The 19,575-nt window shown below is 40.1% G+C and overlaps 1 protein-coding gene across 1 annotated transcript in view; it reads right to left on the bottom strand.

The window, feature by feature from the left end:
• Positions 1–102: 102 nt before the first annotated feature.
• zbtb45 (zinc finger and BTB domain containing 45) overlaps positions 103–19,575 on the bottom strand; it is a 30,090-nt gene continuing 10,617 nt past the window's right edge. The window contains exons 4-6 of the mRNA XM_063200894.1: positions 15,746–15,892; positions 13,270–13,612; positions 103–9,637 (exon numbers count right to left, since the gene is read on the bottom strand). Of these exons, the coding sequence (XP_063056964.1) occupies positions 9,273–9,637; positions 13,270–13,612; positions 15,746–15,892 (855 nt within the window). The 3' untranslated portion in view covers positions 103–9,272. The remainder of the gene's footprint in view (positions 9,638–13,269; positions 13,613–15,745; positions 15,893–19,575) is intronic.

Below are 19,575 nucleotides of genomic sequence, written 5' to 3'. Positions count from 1 at the left end.
AAATACATGAACAACCTGAGGCGCTCAAAATCCTGTTTGTTCTCTGCGTAGCTAACATGAAATGAATCAGGCCAATCAATAAAAAGAGTCAGACAAGTGGTATACATTTCCAAGAGATAGCACACTATTTAATGAAGAGCATCCAAGCAAAAATTATCTCAAACACAGTGAAGTATGAAAAAGTTAATAATAAAGATAAAAACTCAGTTAGTGTGCAGAAATATTATAATAAAGCAGACAATTACCTCCATGACCGAAAAAACCAAAGGCAGTTGGTAGAATATCTGAGAATACATGTACATAAAATGTAACAAAGAAAACATCTAGTTCTTACATTTGAAGAGCAAACTACTCATAGCAAACAACTCGGTGTTCCTCAAATTTTTGTGAGCTTTGAACATCGCTCATTCATTTATTTAAAATGCAATTAAACTGTAGCAAATCGTAACAATAATTAATTCATAAAAGTTACTTTTAAGCATTAATAGTGTAGTATACTACATGTAAATATTGCTTTCATATAATTCTGAATCATTATGTTTACTTTTCTCAGCTTTATTTATTTATTTATTTATTGTCTGAGCAGACACTGAAATTGATCTTTTCAAGAACACACAAAATCATAAAAAGAATTTTTTCAAAATTCCATAGCACTTTCAAAAAATTTGGGGATCTCTAAAACACAGAAATGATAAATACATTTAAAAATGGCATGACTGATCATTCTGGCATTCCAACAGACAAAAGTCAATTATATTATATATTATCTTTCATGTTATAGAGAAAGGTCGATGGTTTCTCTTTTGGAATTATCTCCACATTTAGAGATTTTTTAAACAAAAGGTTTTCTAAAGATTAATCTTTTCCTTCAAACTGAAGGGCTGAAATTAGGCGGCACTGCGTAAGCTGCCAGGTTGACCAGCCTTGTCAAGTTTATCTCTTACACACAGTATGCCTATGGCTGTGTAGTGAAGAACCTTTCCACCAAGGTATTTGGATTACTTGGTAGCATATATGGGAATTTAACTTGTGGGACAAACGGATCCATTTAATAGAAAAAAGAGGATAATTTCGCCCCTTTAACACCTTTAACGTGTATTTAAATAACACAAAATGTTCTCATATTTCCATATGGACAACACAAAAATATGTGCTCCTGCAAACTAACATCACAGAAGAGTTTAGGTTGTTTGGAGTATCAATACTGTACATGCTAACACAGGCCCATGCCTGTTACTTGGATTACAAGAAGGGACAATCAGATTGCAAGTGGACAGCAAATGATTCACACCTTAAGATTCAGCATGCTGTATGATTACAGCCCATACCATTTCCGTTCTCAGTTCCCTTACCAGGACAGATCTATATAAGTTAGCATACTGTAGACCTGGAAGTGGCACCATGAAGAAGAAAAAAACATGGCTGTAGGTTCACAGAGCTAGTGTATCGTAAGGTCTCACTCTTAAGTTGTTAAGTTCTCACTCCAACACAGAACTTGGCCTGGGTTAGCTCCTGGTAAGCAGTAACCATTACATGACTTGCATTTGTAACATTGAGTCATTGTAAAATACAAAATGGGAGCCAATGGGAGACAAACGGTGCCTTAAGGTTTAGACAAAAATGTATTTAGCATTCATTGGCCAATTAGGCTACAATGTTTGAGAGCGGCAATTGGGCAACATGTCCAACTCAAGATACTTAGGATGGATTGGGATAGTGGGAGATGAAGCAAGGATATGGGGCAGGTCTATTTTAACTGCTTGTCTTGACGGTTGTTCACATATTCTTTAGTTGCTGCCCACAAGTGATCTGATTGTCCATGACGTTTATACTCAAACCAAGAGGAAACAACATCATTATGTTGTCAATGAAGTGCTATACCGTTTCATACATGCCTGACCGAACACTTGCAAATGCAGTTAGTAATGTTGAAATTAATTTGGTCCATCAATACTCGCACTCTGGCCACACCGGTATGAAAAGTACCGCACTCTCCAGCAACACCACTGTGTTCCATGCACCCAACCTAATACACACTCGGGCACACAAAATACCCAAAGAAGCCATCACAACCATTATGTCATACGCCGATGAGGAATCTTTAAGACCATATCATGTCGTTTGCATGGAAATCATGTTTGGGGGTGCTCTGTAATTTTTGAATCGTTGCCACAGTTGCACAGAAAACTCTGAAGGACTAATTGGCAGTCCCTCCTCTGTAGAACTGAAAGCGTCATACCAGTTTACCAAACCATTCAACCTATCCAGTTTGTCATACTGTTCTATCATCTTTAAAACCAAGAGTCTGAGTGCTACAAAGCAAATTCTCAAGAGCAATGTAATCATTGTTCATTTTAAGAATAATAATTATAATAAAAAACTATGGGGCAAATATACACCAGGCTGCATTTGGATATATTATGCAGTTGGAAAATTCTGATTGGTGGAAACTGCAGGAAAGTCTTTTTTTGTTTTGTTCCATTGTTCCTGACTTAAAGAGAGGTGATACTTCTGTCGATGCAGATGAAAGAAGAAGATTAAGGGACGAAAAACAAAAGCAGAGCCGCTTGTAAAAAATAAACATTGCCCCTATAAGCGCCAAAACTTTGGTAAAAAGCACATACTGATTTTTTTTTTTAAGTGAGGTTGTGGTGTGCAGTTTATGAGGTATGTCAGTGGTTTGAACACAAGTTACATATACAGAAACCCTCTTTTACAACCACTGCCCATACGGTTCCTTTGAAGTGCTGGGGAGCAACGACGACAACCAGGTAGACAAAGTCAACATCAACATCTTCCTGGGCCACAAACAGTGACGGGCAGCCTGGATTTATTTGTTAGTTACACAATCCAGTGCCACATATTCCAAATGACCTGGTTTTACCTGTCCAATTCAACCAGGTGATCACTCTAAATAACTCCCATTAACAGCTATTGCGGCCAAACGGAGGCGAGGTGATTAGATCACCTGATTCAATAGGACAGTAGAACCAGGTCATTAAGAATATGAAGCCCTGGATATGTAGCACCTGAATCCAGGTGGCCCATCACTGGCCACAAACACGTATATAACCAAACCAAACAACTTCCCGAAAAAAGGCCTTTTTCTCGACCTTGAAACAGTCCACACGCCAATTCAATAGACAAGCGAGGAAACTCGAAGAGGGGTCTCCCACATCACATGAGGGGTATAGAGATTGCTGGATGTGTGGGAGCCGCTCAACAAAACGTTCCACCAGTCTGTCTGCATAGTTCCATCATCATGTAACACATACTGTTTACTGTACTAACAAGTCCTTTGTGCTGGATAGCGTCAGTGAGGAAGCACGCCCACCCGCCCAGGGGGAACCCGACAGGAACAGCGGCTACAATCATACGGCCCCTCTTAGTCAGGGCTGTCGGGGTTGTAAAGGGTACTTTTTTTTTGTCTTTAAGGTACCGACTGCAGAGGTAGAAGAGAACAAACCTCCAAGAAAAGGGTCCATTACTGGCCAGCACACGTTGCGGGTTAGACTTGGACTTACTTACGAACAAAAATCTCAATCAGTCAAGCCAATCATAGGTCATGCACAATTTAAAGTAGGAGCCACAAATTTTTGTACTCTTGATTTTGTTCTCTTGACTGAACAAGGATTTCTCCTGGCAAGGTCCAGCTTGAAACACCTCAAAAGTCTAATGGAAGTTGCATTGGTATGTGCATGGAACAGCATATAAAGTGGCTCCTATTGTACGTGTAAGGGTTTTTTCTGTCCCTTTGACTGTAAAAAGTCTCCACGGTCTCGGCTTAGGAAAGCCAATGAGACTAAGTTAAAATGCCAACTCTAATGTCTGAAAAAATGTCACTTTCTAACTGTTCTGACGTGTCCTTCATTCACAAGTTAGTTGTTAAATAGTTTGACATCAATTTAACTATTCCCCAGGGCAATCAAGGCAATGCCCAACAAGATGTGGCCTAAACACATTGGTCATAACTGAACCACCTGTTGAAGGATCATGTCTCTCATTGCTCCATGACAAATCTTCTTCAGAAACCCACAGAGTTTCCAAAGGGGCTTCTTCTTCTTTTCAGTCAAGGAAGTACTTTAAGTATACCCTTGATCTCTTCCTCAAGTCTCAATACTCTTCTATGTCCTCCCCTGCCAACGTGTGCCTTAGGTAGATATCAGATTTAAAAATGTCCTTGGCCTGTGCCGACCACACCACATCCAAGACCCCTTAACTCTTCTGGTTGTTGAGTGGATACAAACTTTCCTGTCCTATAATAAGTCACGGGCTGCTGCCAAAAATCGGGAGAATACTGCTACTCTAAACATGGTGGAGAAAGGTTTTTTTTTTTTTAAACTCTGGCCACTACCAATTCTTTGCTGTTCCCAGGGGTGGACATCTTTACATTTGGAAAATGAAAGTCCCAGCCATATATTTGTTTGTCAGTAATCTACACATAGCGGATGCTTTTATCCAAAGTGATTTAGTCATTCAAGTAAAGGGTATTGGTACAGTCCCTGAAGAAGGTAGATTTAGATGCCTTGCTCTAGGGCACTTCAACCATGAGTGGTATGGTATGGGATTGGATCCTTCGACCTTCTGATTCCAAGACCAACTCCTTAACCATTACTGTAGGTCATGGCTGATCCCATCACCAAACCTAACAATAGTTAACAATAGTTTGACTACCTGGCAGAGACAAAATAAACTAATTAGAGAATCACTTGTGTGAAAAGTTTGCACAAAAGAAATACATGGCGGGACTTTGACTTCCTCATTCTAGCTTGTCCACCTCTATCTGTTTCAGACTGATGCATCTTGAACGAACATGAACACAGGATGAACTTAACGAGAGTGAATCTTTCCCCCGATGGAGGTAACAGAAAAGATGTGCATGTGTATGGTTGTGTCTGTGTGTGTGTGTGTGTGTGTGTGTGTGTGTGTGTATGCATGTGTATGTATGTGTGCGTGATTTCAAGTGAATTATACAGAGCTATACAATGAGGTAAAACCGGTTTTATCATGGATTCTGGGAAACCTGAACAGCTTGAATGACACCCTCTCGTTTTTAGTCAAAACTCCACGGAAAAAAATCATGTTTGACTCCCCAAAACCCCTGCCCGTAACTGAGCTATCTGCGAGACACACATTTCAAGTATGCATGTCCTTTCACACTACTCATCTGAAATTAGACAGAATTAACTATCTTCTACACTTGGCTGATCTGCTTGATTCATATATTTCTTGGCTTACAAGTCAAACGAGTTACACCTTTCAACCATTGGGAACGGCTATGTTTCCCTCTCCCTCAAAAGAGAGTACTGCCATCAAATTACATGACATGATGAATGAGGTAGTTTTGTTTCCACCAGTCAAAATGATCTGTTAGCACTGCAACATACACTACTACTTGACTACTTACAGACAAAGAAAATGCATGAATGAGAGAGATTCGAACACGGATTCACTATTTTTCTACCGGGCACTGAGTCTGGACACTGGTTCTTCTTACTAGTTTTTTTTTTCGACTAAAAGGAATTTCCGACAGGTTACGATCACCTAACCTGGCCTCAATCCCTGAACACGGGCGTGACACAGATAAACAACACTTGCGTTAGTTTAATGAAATTCTATATACATGGTTTTTTTTTTTTTTTACAGCCTGTTCGTCGCAGGCTTTAACAACAACTATCAAAACACCTACAGCTAGATTATCGAGTTCAGTTCAGCTCTGCTGACTTTAAGAAGAAGTGCTCTGGGGAGAGACCTGAGAGAACATCTTCAGTTCATTTGCTGTGTGCTTTTTCTTTTTGTTACGTACGGATATTTCAACGTTACCAAAAACGTTAACATTTAAGTTCCAAAAAAAAAGAATAAAATAATAATTAAAAAACATCCTGATTGCAACAGGGGGAGGGGAGGGGGAAGGGGAGTAATTTACAAGTCCTCTATAAAGGGGGGAGAGGGGGTAATTGCAAGTCCTCTTTCATCTCTTAGTGCATTCGTTTTTGAATAAAACAATAAAGAATAAAATTGGGCACAATGTCATGGATTTTTTCTTCCATTCAACTAATGGAATTCATATTTTAAAGTTTAAGCTCAAGCTAAAGCCTGATAATCTGGCATGCTCAGGTGGGAATCGCCTGCAACTACCAGCTTTGACCCTGACTGCACACAGAGGAAGGGCATGACTCACAATGATGCACTCATTTCTCCATTGACTTAGACGTGATTTAGTAAGTAGGCAGACTTCACACAGTTCTAAGGGTTAGGTGGATACCAACCGCCAATTCAGGGGGAATATGATTTCAGATACCAATGGTATAAATAGCAAACTGGTACAGCCAATTACTGAATTAGCTCAACAATACTTTGTTTGCTGTGTTGATCATCATTGATGAGTGAATTGAAATACACAATATTAAACTGTAATAACTTCTGATTCTAGCTTGCCCTTCACTGGACATTTCAGGTTAACTACCAAGTGGCCATCACTGTCATCAAAACCTCCTAAAATCTTCACTTCCTCAGCTGAAGTCTTGTCAATGTAGATATAGAAGAAAATACTCTATTCTCTCTGTTAATGCATTCACCTTGTTGATACTTCTCCTAGTATCCACTCTTTCACTGGATTCATGCATTATCAACGTTTTGATACACTAGTTTACACAATAGTTTACAATATTACAATTACTAAGTCGATGGGTGCTGTAGGTATTTTCCCTGGATGAAAATGGATTGGGCGGAGTTACTAACTCAGTATTACAAAAACAGCTATTGATGGAAATCTCGAATTACGGTACTATTCATGCACAAAATCAATGTGGGGAAAAAAGATTTAAGAAAACCTGACAACTGTCTTTGTGCCGTAACCACCCCAACTGTGGTGTGGGGAGGGGGTGACACTACATGGCTGTTGCCTCTGGAGAGGAGAACTCGGTTTTGGGAGAAATTACTAATATTCACCGTATGCTACACTAAGAAAAGCATTTTATAGCACTCTACGAGCTTGGTGCTATGCCCTTTCTCAGCCAATTGATACATAAATTGGCAGGTCTCACGTCTTTGCATTTCATTTAAAGTGAAAAACCTCGAGGTGGTGCAGCAATCCCACCGAGCATGCCCCACTACACTATTATACTCTCTCAAAACCTTTGAGTTTTTATACAAGGTATTAGTTAGTTTCTGATTGTAGACAGCGCAAGAGAAGAAGGAAAAGTCTTATACACCACATCTAAATCAGCTTTAAGCTCTACAAAATAACATCGTCAACGTACTGTATGTCCGAGGTACAGAATGCTGCGAGATAAGGCTTGGTAAATCTTTTATACAAAAGTTGTGTAGCTTATATATATATATATCCTTGTCTTTTTTTTAAACTGTACTGTACTTTCTTTTTGTACTGTACTGGCTTTTGAGAAACATAATTCTGTCCACTAAATTTGTTTCGATTAAAAAAAATAAAAATCGTAAAGAGCAAAAACTTGGGAAAAATCACTGTCCGCTGCAATTCATAGATATATATATATATACGTAGTATACCCTGGCTGGCTGAGACAGAGCATGCATTACTCAAGCGGTGACGAAAAGTCTACTCTAATTTGTGCAATTCTTTAGTTGATGAGTTGATGAGGTGCTTCAGTCAAAAAACATCTAAAACCCCCTTATGTGCAAGTGCCCTGTGCTGTACACAGACATTACCCAGAGGTAAAGAGGACCAGGCACATATTGTATTAATTAACAAAACAGGGGTGCATTTCTGGAAAGCGTAGTTGCTTACTACATTAGCTACTTTGTTGTTTTCAATGCATTTTCCCATTGCAACTACCAAAGTTGCTAACAGGCTAACAACTTCTCTTTTGAGAAATGCACCCCAGAAAACAAAGGTAACATTTTGGAATAACAGTCCCTTGAATAGCTTTATAATAAACACTTAATAAACACACAAATAATGAACTAATTATCAACAATATATTTACAAATGTTTGTAAATGAGTAAATACTATGGTGACACAGCAGACACAGGACAGCTAGCTACATAAGTTTGTCCTTGAGAGCAAAGGAGATGAAACCACTGGATATACAAGTGTGCAGTAGGCAAACACACATCAAATTCTCTTCTCAGATTCTCTTCTCACTCCGCTGCGCAGCAATAGGTTGGTTCTTACTCATTTACAAATATTTGTACATTTTGTTTATAATTAGTTCATTAATAAATGTCAATAAAGTGTTAATAACGCGTTTAAGAGACTGTCATTTGAAAGTGTTACCAAAACAAAATATCAATTCCCCATGATCTCGTTTTCTGTTTTCCATCTCTCCTTAAGTTTCTACATTTGAATTAATTCCTGATGATTTACAAAAATGTTAAGAGTATTTTTCTTCTTCTTAAAAATACATTAATTCACTGACAACTCACTGGCAAATAAAAATCAATCTTTTTCAGAATAAGATTTCTTCTTTCTCAATTTTAAAGCCATCTGTTAGTTGAATAGCTGAGCCAATATTTCCTAATGGCCAAAAAAGATAGCTTGATAGCTTCCGGTTGAAGAATACATTATAAAAACGTAAAACAAACAAACAAACAAAAAAAACACATACACAATATATAGACATCACATTTTGAAACTGAGAGGCAATTTTTCACATTGAAAAAAGAGGTGTTATTTGTTATTTTCCGGTTTCTTCATGAACTGAGGTATGTAACGGATGTGTGTGTCATTCCAAAGTATAAGTTCCCACCCCCGCTGCAAATGTTCCCATGCTGTCATATGTGCTAATTCTTCTTAGAAAAGAAAACCCTCTTTTTAAAAAAATAAACAAAACTTACCATGCAACTTGGAAACTGACCCAACTACCCTCCCTTTCTCCTGAAACAAACAAGAAACAACAAGGGCAAAAAAAATCGTATCAGGCTTTGGACCATGCTCTCCTCTGCAACCTCCCCACCCTCACCAAATCCCACCCCACCCCCGAAATCCATTTTAGCGTTCTCCGACTAAAAACCTAAAACACCCAAGCTCATAATGGGGCCTTCTTCACCTGACGTCAAACACTTTCGATTCAATGCATTCGGAGCAGGTATAAGTCGCATCCGGGTGGCAAAGACATATACATAACACGCCAGAAACCGGTAGTCGTTCTGCCTGAAACCGACACTCATACATATACCTACTTCGCCTCAAAACGAAACATGCTTGACGTCATCCACGAAAAAAGTCTAATAAGTAAGTGACTAATTAGCGACTTTGCTAGCTAGCTAAGCTAAGCTGCTAGCAGCTAGCTTTTTAGTTAGAGGAGCCATGGCCCTGTGGTACGCCACCACCTCCTCCCATGCCCTGGGGGTTGCCACCTCCCATCCCCCCTCCACCTCCTCCGGGCGGCTTGGGTGCCCCCCCGTGGCCGTGCTGCAAGGCGTGCCGCTCCAGCAGCGTGCGGTGGGTGAAGGCGCGGTGGCAGACGCCACAGGAGAAGGTGCGCTCCACGCGGTGCGTGCGCATGTGCACGTTGAGAGAGCTCTTCTGCGTGAAGCGCTTGGCGCAGACGGCACACTGGAAGGCGCGCACGCCCGTGTGCACCACCATGTGCTTGAGGAGGTAGTCGCGTAGCGAAAAGGACCGCCAGCAGATGCTGCACTGGTGAGGCTTTTGGCCTGTAGAGGGGGGGATGGAACAACACACACACACACGCAGAGAAATTAAATTAGTTGTTTTTATCATATACAGTATGCCAGTGCCTCCCTAACTACAGTGCATGTGACATTTCCACACTAAAACCATACCGAAGACACTCTTATATTTTTAGATGCGTCCTAGCATGTCCGTCCGTCTGAAACACATTCTGTCCGTCTGAAACGCTTTCTTTGAATTGTAATTGCCTCCTATGTCCACGAGGCGGCAGTGCATAGACAGACGCATCTTTGTCCGCCTGTCGGACTTGTTTAAATGTACAGGCTCTGTTAAACATAGGGAATCCTAAGGAATCTATCTCTTTCTCTACGTATTTAGAAGCAAGGAATTACAATACCATATCACCATAAAATGGTACATGTAATTTACTCAGGTCATGTTATGTTTTACAGGGTTCCCCCCAGCAATTCAATTGCTAAGGCGCCCACCTTGACAATCAACACCTTCTTAAGTTGCTTCATCAAAAAATTATACTTTTAGTGTTTTCACATCATATTTCTTATGAGTCAACAAAGCATACCATGAACATTAATTTACATTTTTACTCCCCATATGTTGAATGCCAGCACCCGTAAAGTTACGCTAAACATTTTTGTATTATTATTTTCAAAACGAAACACTCTAATGTACCTTGTGTGTGATTTTACAAATCGTGAACATGATCTATGTCATGTTCACGATTTGGATATTTCATCGGGGCATTTCATCACAACACAGTAAATGATTGTTATTACAGCGAAGTACTATCAAATCATGCACTTCCTGATCACATCACGTCAAGTTTTGTGGAATAATCAAAACAGCTGTAAAAATGGAAAAGAGATTGAATTAAAAAAAAAATAGAAATGTGATAGCAGCAGCAGCAGCAGCAGCAGTCAGCGTTGGGTGAGTGAGACCACTTTTTCTACACAGAAAGACAAATTCACACATCAAGAGAGACTAGCAGCTACCCCGTCAGAAGATATGGCTGTAAAAATTAGCAGTGCTCCAGGTGTATCTAAAATAGTTTACTTGGAAGCAACAGCACTTCTTCTTAGGGCGTGAAAACACGACTACAGGTGTATCTAGTCAAATAGTTTACTTGGAAGCAACTACACTTCTTCTTGGGGCGTGAAAACACGACTACAGGTGTATCTAGTCAAATAGTTTACTTGGAAGCAACTACACTTCTTCTTGGGGCGTGAAAACACATTTCGTTCCTCAATTTGAGTTAGGAGAGTGGAACAGCGCATATTTAACAGGAGACTAGGACTGGGTACCGAAATTCAATTCTTTGATGGAACCGAATTAAAAGCTAAGGTTCTACTTGGAATCGAAACGTGCCTTGTCTGTCGGTTCCACGTTTCGGTTCCTGAAGTCTGACTGTCAGAGGCATCAAATGTGTGTTTAAGCACGCGGCCATTTCAGCCAATCACAAGTGTCACAAACTGACCACGCTCCTCCTCTTCCCGTTTCGCACCTCATTTAAACGATTGATAAGACAGCTGATATTCAACCAGCTGATTGTACTATTGAGAAACAAAAACATGCCGTCGAAAGCGTGGCTATATTTCAGGAAAGTAGATAAGGAAGGAGCGCGCAGCAATATCTGCGATAAACTAATAGGCTATCATGCAAGAATGGCAATACATCCAACCTGTTCAAACACCTGTTCTTGCATTCGATTAACTTGCGTGCGGAGTTGCAGCATCTTTACAACGGCACCGTCAACCTCAACTATACCGTCAACCTCAACCATGACCTCGACTCTTCAGGAAGATGTCTCTGACTCCTTGGAAACATGTTTTTCCATGAAAAGAGCTAACTTAGAAAGAACTGGTCTTGTGTTGGGGACGCACAAATGTAGCCTATTTAGACCGTCGGTTTAATTCGAGGGAACAAAGAACACAGCGACAAAAAAGATTTCCTCTCTATCCGGCTGGATAATAACGCCATTGTTTACTTGAAGTAGCGGCCGCTTAAGGTTAAATAACTGTGGATTGAAAGAACATAAAAACGTGCCGTAAAAAACTGTAAAAAGCTAAGAATCTCAGCTTTCGAACAAGCCCTAACACATGTCTGTAGGTCTAGGTTAAGGAGATCGCTGGCTGTTAGGAAAAAAAATGACGAGATAAAAAAAAAATGGATGGAAAGTGCTATTTTTTCACTTGCAACAGCGGCCGCTTACAGTTCAATAACTTTTGAATGAAAGAACATAAAAACGTGCCGTAAAAAACTGTAAAAAGCTAAGATTCGCAGCTTTCGAACAAGCCCTAACACATGTCTGTAGGTCTAGGTTAAGGAGATCGCTGGCTGTTAGGAAAAAAATGACGAGATTAAAAAAATGATTGGAAAGCGCTATTTTTTCACTTGCAACAGCGGCCGCTTACAGTTCAATAACTTTTGAATGAAAGAACATAAAAACGTGCCGTAAAAAACTGTAAAAAGCTAAGATTCGAAGCTTGTAACACATGTCTGTAGGAGAAGGCGATCGCTGGTTATATATATATTTAGGCCTATATCGTTTAGATTAGGACTCTTTAGCTTAGATTCACCATGGCGTGAAAGCACAGTGTTGTCGCGGCTACTTGCAGCAGCTGATCATACGGCCCAGTTCTAGTCCCTGTATGGAAATGCGTGCGAGACAGCACCATCGAGACCCCGTCAAGTTTCATGAATAGCCTATTTATGAAGCCTAGTTGTGTTTGAACAGTTCTGCAGTACCTAGTAGAAAAGCCCCAGCTGTCGACAGACTGGGTAGCGTAGGCTACATTAAAAAAATGATGTCAGGCACGCTTGACATAGGATTGGTAGGCCTACCAGAAGAAGTTGCACCGTACAGCAGAACAATTTTAATCAGACATGAGTACATTTATCAGTATCAAAACCGTTTATTATACTTGCCAAGCCATGCCGAGAGGACAACTTGCAGCATGCAATTAATCATGAATGCTGTATAGAATTAAATGCCTTTAACCCGCCATTACTCAAGTCACGAGGAGCTCCGTGGCAGGCAGGGAAACTCATGATTTACAGACCCGTTACGCCATCTACTGGCCACTTTGGGTAACTGCAGGTTTAATTCAGGGTTTCTAGGAACCGAAAATGGAACCGTTCTGGTACCGGAACCGAAACGAAGGAACCGGAAACGGAACTGGAACCGGAAATTGTCAATCAATACCCAGGCCTACAGAAGACGCTATCCATTTCTAGAAAAAAAGTTCTAAACTAACCCTAGCTAGTGCTAACTTATGAACTTACGTATGCTGTGCGTACAAGGAAGTGGTTTCCACTACTTATAGCTCAGAATTTCACCTTTTAAATGAGCCATGGTGTCAGCGGGTCTAATGCAATCAATTCTGTAGCTATGAAAAAAAAATGCTCCAGATTGCTGGCATTCTACCGCCAAAATTCCAAAAAAAACCAGCTTGGCATTCCATGTGTTCACATCATGGCGACACATATACAGTATGCAATATTTGGACTAAAGAAATGAAATAGACAAAGATAGGAGGGGGAAAAACGAATCTTACCAGAGTGAAACAGTATACAATATGTGGATTTAAGAAATGAAATAATAGACGAAGATAGGAGAGGGAAAAACAAATGATCTTACCAGAGTGAATGAACATGTGCTTGCTGTAGTTCTTCCTGGAGCGCAGCGACTTGCCGCAGTGGGTGCAGTCAAAGGAGGTCTCGGATCCCTGGGAGGACGGGGAGGGCCCCGTGGAGGAGCAGGAGCCGGGGCCACCCTGACCCCCGCCCTGAGGGCCTCCCTGAGTGGGGGCCGGGGTGAGAGGAGGTGCCGGGGGTCCCCCTCCCTGCTGCTGCTGCTGGGGGTTCCCTGGCTGATTGTTCTCCGCGCCGCCTGCCGACATGGTGTCGATGACCATGGGGGCTCCCACGTAGAAGGAGGAGGGGGGCGGTTGGGACTGGCTCACCGGGTACTGGAAAAGCAGCTGGCAGGACAGAGAGTAAAAAACAAAACAAAAATAAATGTAAAATTAAAAATTAAACGTGCAAAAATTAAAGGTACTGCAACTATGCTGCTCATTGAAACTGGGCTGCCTATTGCCAAATTTGATCTTTTCATGAAAGTTTACTAAGTAATAAACCAATATTTTCTAGTATGGCCCAAGTACAGTCATTTTTGCGGCTAAAAATGGCTATTTCTGGAAATTCAAAATGGCGGACCATGGAGAAGATCCCCCTTTTCATGTATGAAAAGTGCAATTTTCCCCATCATAATGAATACATAGAATTTGATGGTGGTGATAAGTATTTATGAAAAAGGTAACATTAGTGAATGAGCAGCATGAATTCTGGATATAAACAACTAAAAATCTTACATAGTGCACCTTTAAGTGTCAAAGTGTCAAGTGCCAAAGAAATAGAGACGTGATTATTATTTTGGTTTGCAAAATTCTTGCAGCTCTATGCTACTGTATAACCACATAGATTTCAAGAAGGGCTCAAATAAGGAGTATCCCTCTTGAACTCAACTCCTCAAACTCTTCTTAAGAGGACTCCATCCAATTGAACAACTTTTTGCAACACAGATTCATGTAAAAAAAAAAAAGTCTGGAAACTATGTGATTTAATCCTGCAAATTACATCATCTCTGCAAATGTCCCGATAGTGAGAGAGTTAACGCTGGAATGATAATTCTAGTTTGTAAGATTGATTGTGACTCAATAGCCTTAATGGTTCAATGCCAACACCACCCCTTTAGAAATAACGAGTCAATGAAAGTATGGGTAACACTTTACTTTGCGGATCGCTAATAAGGTGCTGATTTCATAGTAATTTCACAGTAATTTCAGTGTTACTTTATGGTAATAACTGTTTGTTTTTAGTAACAGCAGCAAAATAACCATACGGTTTCCAGTGCAATTACGCTACAATTTCTCATTAATAACAGCAAAAATAACCATACGGCTGCTGCCTTTTAGTTACTGGCATACCTACCACATAACTACTGCAATCTGCACTGGAAACCCTATGGTTATTTTTGCTGTTATTAACAAGAAATTATAGCGTAATTGCACTGGAAACCGTATGGTTATTTTACTGGTACCTTCGCGCCAAACTTGTGCTGAGGCTGTTATTTGAAACCTTGCCGAGTTTCCCCTATTATTCCAATGCGCCTCCAACCCAGACGTTCGTTGTCTGTTCTTTTTTGTGATTTTCGCTATATTTGTTGTTTATTTAGACCTAACTATATGAGTAGGCAGTTCGCAAGCAAATAGGCCTAATGAAGAGTGGATTTGTGGATTTAAATCAGTCACACCGAGAGAATTTTAACGGTTGAGTGCGCTACAGGGGACAATGCTGAAGTAGGCTATCTAAACAGAGGCATGGCTACTGTAGTTTTTTACTCATAAGAATCAATGTATGGGCGTTCATAAAGGAGTTTTAAGTGCGCAGAATTGCAACTTGTTCCAGTCGAGGGTATCAGGGAGGGAGAGAGAGAGAGAGAGGGAGGGAGAGAGAGAGGGAGGGAGGGGGGAGAGCGCGCGATGCCTGCACCTGGAACTTGTGCGTCTGTTCATGCTCTTTTGCTTTTTGCTCATGTTGAAATGCCTTTAACAGGGCTGATTTGGGTTTTGACTGACAATTAGCTAGTAACAACGTGCATTTTGTTGAAATAAGCTGTCTAAGTAATAATTTGTGAAATAACAATAGCCCACCAATAGTAGCCTACGTTATTTTAAATCACACCATGGACCTATAGGCCTACAAGCCATTCAGTGTGCTTGAGAAAGATAAATAACAGAAAATATTAAAGAAAGTAAGACTACATAACTTACCCTAATAATAAATACAAAAAAAGCCCATTTAGAGCCTATTGTGCTCCATGAGGATGTAATTAAAAACATATATATCCCCCGCCATGATGCTTCTAAATGTGGGGGGTGTAGTCACATTTTTATCCCATTGTCATTACATTGTTTGAAAATGGCGAGAGAGACAATATTATAGATTATCGCAATAATTTCTTGGCCAATTTATCGTCTGACAAAATGTGTTATTGTGACAGGCCTAGTAATTAGGTACATTGGCAAACATTGACCAGAAATGTGATGACAAACCTGATTGTTGATGGCCTGTGTTGAGGGCGGGGGAGTGAGGGGCTTGTTGACTCTTCCTCTGGGGTTGAAAGCCATGGACTGGGGAGGCTCCGCCTGAGGCCAGAAGCTCTCGGAGAACACGCCCTGCTCATCGTAGAACACCCCCTCCTGTTATACACAGAGTATAGATAATAGGAACATGCAGCGAAAAAGTAAGGCATCCTCCGTGCCCCTGTTCTTCACTATCTGGGGTGCATTTCTGGAAAGTGTAGTTGCTAGCAGTTAGCAACTTGGGTAGTTGCCAATGGGAAATTGCATTGTAACCAACAAAGTAGCAATAACATAGTTAGCAACTACACTTTCCAGAAATGCACCCCAGTTGTGTCACGGGACAGGACAAGCCCAATTGGGCTACTTAGGATGGCCGTCTGCGGGTAAAAATGGCATTTATTTCCAGGAAAACCTGCCCAATTTTTGGCCATGGAAAATCAATAGAATGGGGTGGGATTTAGTGCATCCAGACGGGTTTTGAGTATATTTTGGGCTGGAAATCATCAGCCTCGTCTGGCAACCCTGAAGGATGACAAGTATTATGCTATATGAGGATGCGAGACTCGTGTGTGTTTATGGCCACTTTACAGATACCATTTTCAACTGGCATTTGGGAACAGAACAATTTTGCATCGTGGAAATGATGTAAAAGGTTACTGACAACATTAGCTTGAGATGTCTTCCTTGGGCTCTGTCTGAGAGCATAAGCACTCCATCATTTTTGCACTTACTTTGACTGAAAATGGCAAAGTAACTTGAACTTTTCACTTAATTCAGAAGTGCTGAATGCAATTTAGCTAAAATATTATTTTCCCGGTGTTGTTGCAGCAGGAAGTGGTATCTAAAGCAGATTATGCTTTTGGAACAGATACAATGTAATTACATATACAGTAAATGGCATGAACTACAGATAAACATGTATATAAACACATACATTAAATACATAATTCAATTCTTAAAATATGACATTTACACACAAGACCCTGAATACATTAAAAGCCAATCACGCTCTACTGAAACATAATGCTGTGACAAAAAGATCCTTATGCAACAAAATGTCTCATTGTAGGACTGACAATTAATAACACATATTATATGTTATGAAGTTACAAAATAATATCACATAACTGGCAGTGATATAGTCTATTGCATCTGTCATCAATAATATAGTAGTATATAATATTATTATTATATAATAGTATTATATAATAAATAGTCTATAATATAATTCTAGATATATTAAGCTACATGACTATACAGTATTTATATCAGAGTATATTATGTGTAATTATTTTGAATTATATATGATATATATCAGTTCAAGTGCTTTTATTTGTCACATACATATTACTTGTAGGGAAATGATGAAGGGGTCATCAGCTCTGCATCCAAAATTAGTAAAATAAATAGAAATAAGAAATAAGTAATAAAACAAAAAGGTTATTTAAAATGTTGAGTGTTCGGCAGTCTAACTGCCTGAGGATAAAAACTCTTCCTCAGTCTTTCTGTTCGCGCATGGAGGGTGCGCAGTCATCTGCCTGAATTGAGCACAGTGAAGAGGTTGGTGTTAGGGTGTGTAGCATCCTGCATGACTTTCCAGGCCCTAGCGCCCACCCTTTTGGTATACATACTCAGGTAACACTTTACTTGACGCCGTCGTCACACATATGACATAACAGTGTCATAATAGTATCAAAACAGTGTCATGTCATGAGCGAGTCGTAAATATCATGTCAATTTCATAAATGTGTTATGGTCATGAAAAGTTGACATTGGCTGTTTTTACCAAAACCGAATGCCACTTCATGACTTCAAAGTCATAAAATATGTATAACATTGACATGTTAACGACACATGCATGTGTTATGACGCTGTTATGACACTACATATGACGTCTGCGTCAAGTAAAGTGTTACCTATACTCAATTTGAAATGCTATTGTGAAAGAGGCAATAACTGCCAAATGTTTATGTTATGTATTATACATAATGACATTAATGTATTATGGTATTGAAACATCCTAATACACTGCAAATGTATTATCATTTCATACAGTAAGAAACCAGATCGTCAGGATGTGGGACAGATGGCCTCAGCTGAAGCAGGGAATCTCTTTCACTCTATATTTTAATATATGACAAAACATATTGCCATATAACTTTATTAACATATTGCATCCCAGGGGTACATTTCTCAAAACCATAGTTGCTAACTACATTAGCTACTTTGCTGCTTGCAATGCAGTTTCCCATTGGCAACTACCCAAGTTGCTAACTGGCTAGCAACTATGCTTTTGAGAAACGTACCCCAGTAACATTGCAAATATATTATGATTTCAGACAGTAAGTGGGCAGTAAGGCTGTAACGATATTGCATCGAACCGAGGGATCGCGGTACGCAGACCCATGAACCCCTATCGCGAACCTCCCTCGCAGAATCGCGATGCACCCTTTCAAAGTTGTTAAGGGCTCTGCATACTTAACGTGCGCACTTTGGCGCATTTGGCGCGAGAACCATTAAAATGTAGGCTACCCCTCAGTCTAGAAAACAGCAGGATAGGCTACAAATGTTTGCATATGCGCTTAAAAAAGACGAGTAGAAAAGGGGCGCACTGACATGTGCGAGTAACACTTCCATTCACCCCTCTCTTATAAAATGTTCCGTCCAACCAGCACGTGCATTTGTTGTTATCAATTGCCTGAGAAACCTCCGCGAGACGAAAAACTTGGGCAAACGTCGGAAGGTAAAGCATGAAATGAACAACTGACCATGAAGGCTTTATCAAACGTGTGAATATTTTTTGATTCATGCATGCGCCGATGCATGTTGAGTGGAGATAGACGTTGAGCGGAGAGAGAGAAAGAGAGCGAGAGAGCGAGATGCTCCGCCTGCCCAAATTCTCAAACCACGCTACGCTCTAATAAGGGAAGTGTCTGAAGTCGGGCGAACGTTAAGGTCGATGTGGATATTAGGCAGCATTGCCGCATTGACCGCCTGTCTAGCGAAAACACGCTCCATTTCAGCCTCTGCATCCATTCCCGCTCTTGACAAAATGTCAAATCACAAAACCAAACAAAGGACAACGTGCGTGTTGCAAAGTGAGATGAGAACATAACTGAGGTAGCCTACATTTCGAGTTTTGTTTGTATAGGCTAAGCGTGGCGCGCTGCTGCACCATCAAAAAAGTTACAAAAATATTAAACATCAAAATCAAGTGTTGCATTTCTGTAAGTAATATAATACAACATGTTTCCTGACGAAATATGATCAGTGCTGTTTTCAGTTAATGTTTGGATATTGGATAGTTTGATAATGTGAGACAGTTCTTATAGGCTACCTACTGGAACCCTGACCCTTCTCTCTCCGTCTCTGTCTCTCTCACACACGGTCAGCATCTCAGCATGATATGATCTAAGCCTATTAATAATAAGCCTATTTTTCGTTGGTGAACTAATATCCCTTATTTATCTGTGTTGTGCTTTGATGTCAACACCTGGGGAACAGGTTGCAGTGGTAGGTCTATATCTGCAAAATCATTTAGTACACCTACAAAATTAATGTAGGCAGGTAGCCTAAATGCAAAAAGAAAGCACATATAGGCCTATATATATATATATATATATATATATATATATATATATATATATACTGTATATATATAAATATAAATTTTCTTTTCTTTTTTTTTTTCCTAAAAAAAAAAAAAAAAAATAAAAAAAATCGTGGGGCGTATCGAATCGTAGGTCATATATCGTGATACAAACCGAATCGTGAGTTGGGTGTATCGTTACAGCCTTAGT

This window comes from Engraulis encrasicolus, chromosome 1 (assembly GCF_034702125.1).
Source record: "Engraulis encrasicolus isolate BLACKSEA-1 chromosome 1, IST_EnEncr_1.0, whole genome shotgun sequence".
In the NCBI taxonomy this organism is placed as follows: domain Eukaryota; kingdom Metazoa; phylum Chordata; class Actinopteri; order Clupeiformes; family Engraulidae; genus Engraulis; species Engraulis encrasicolus.
This window is presented reverse-complemented; position numbering and strand designations above follow the sequence as displayed.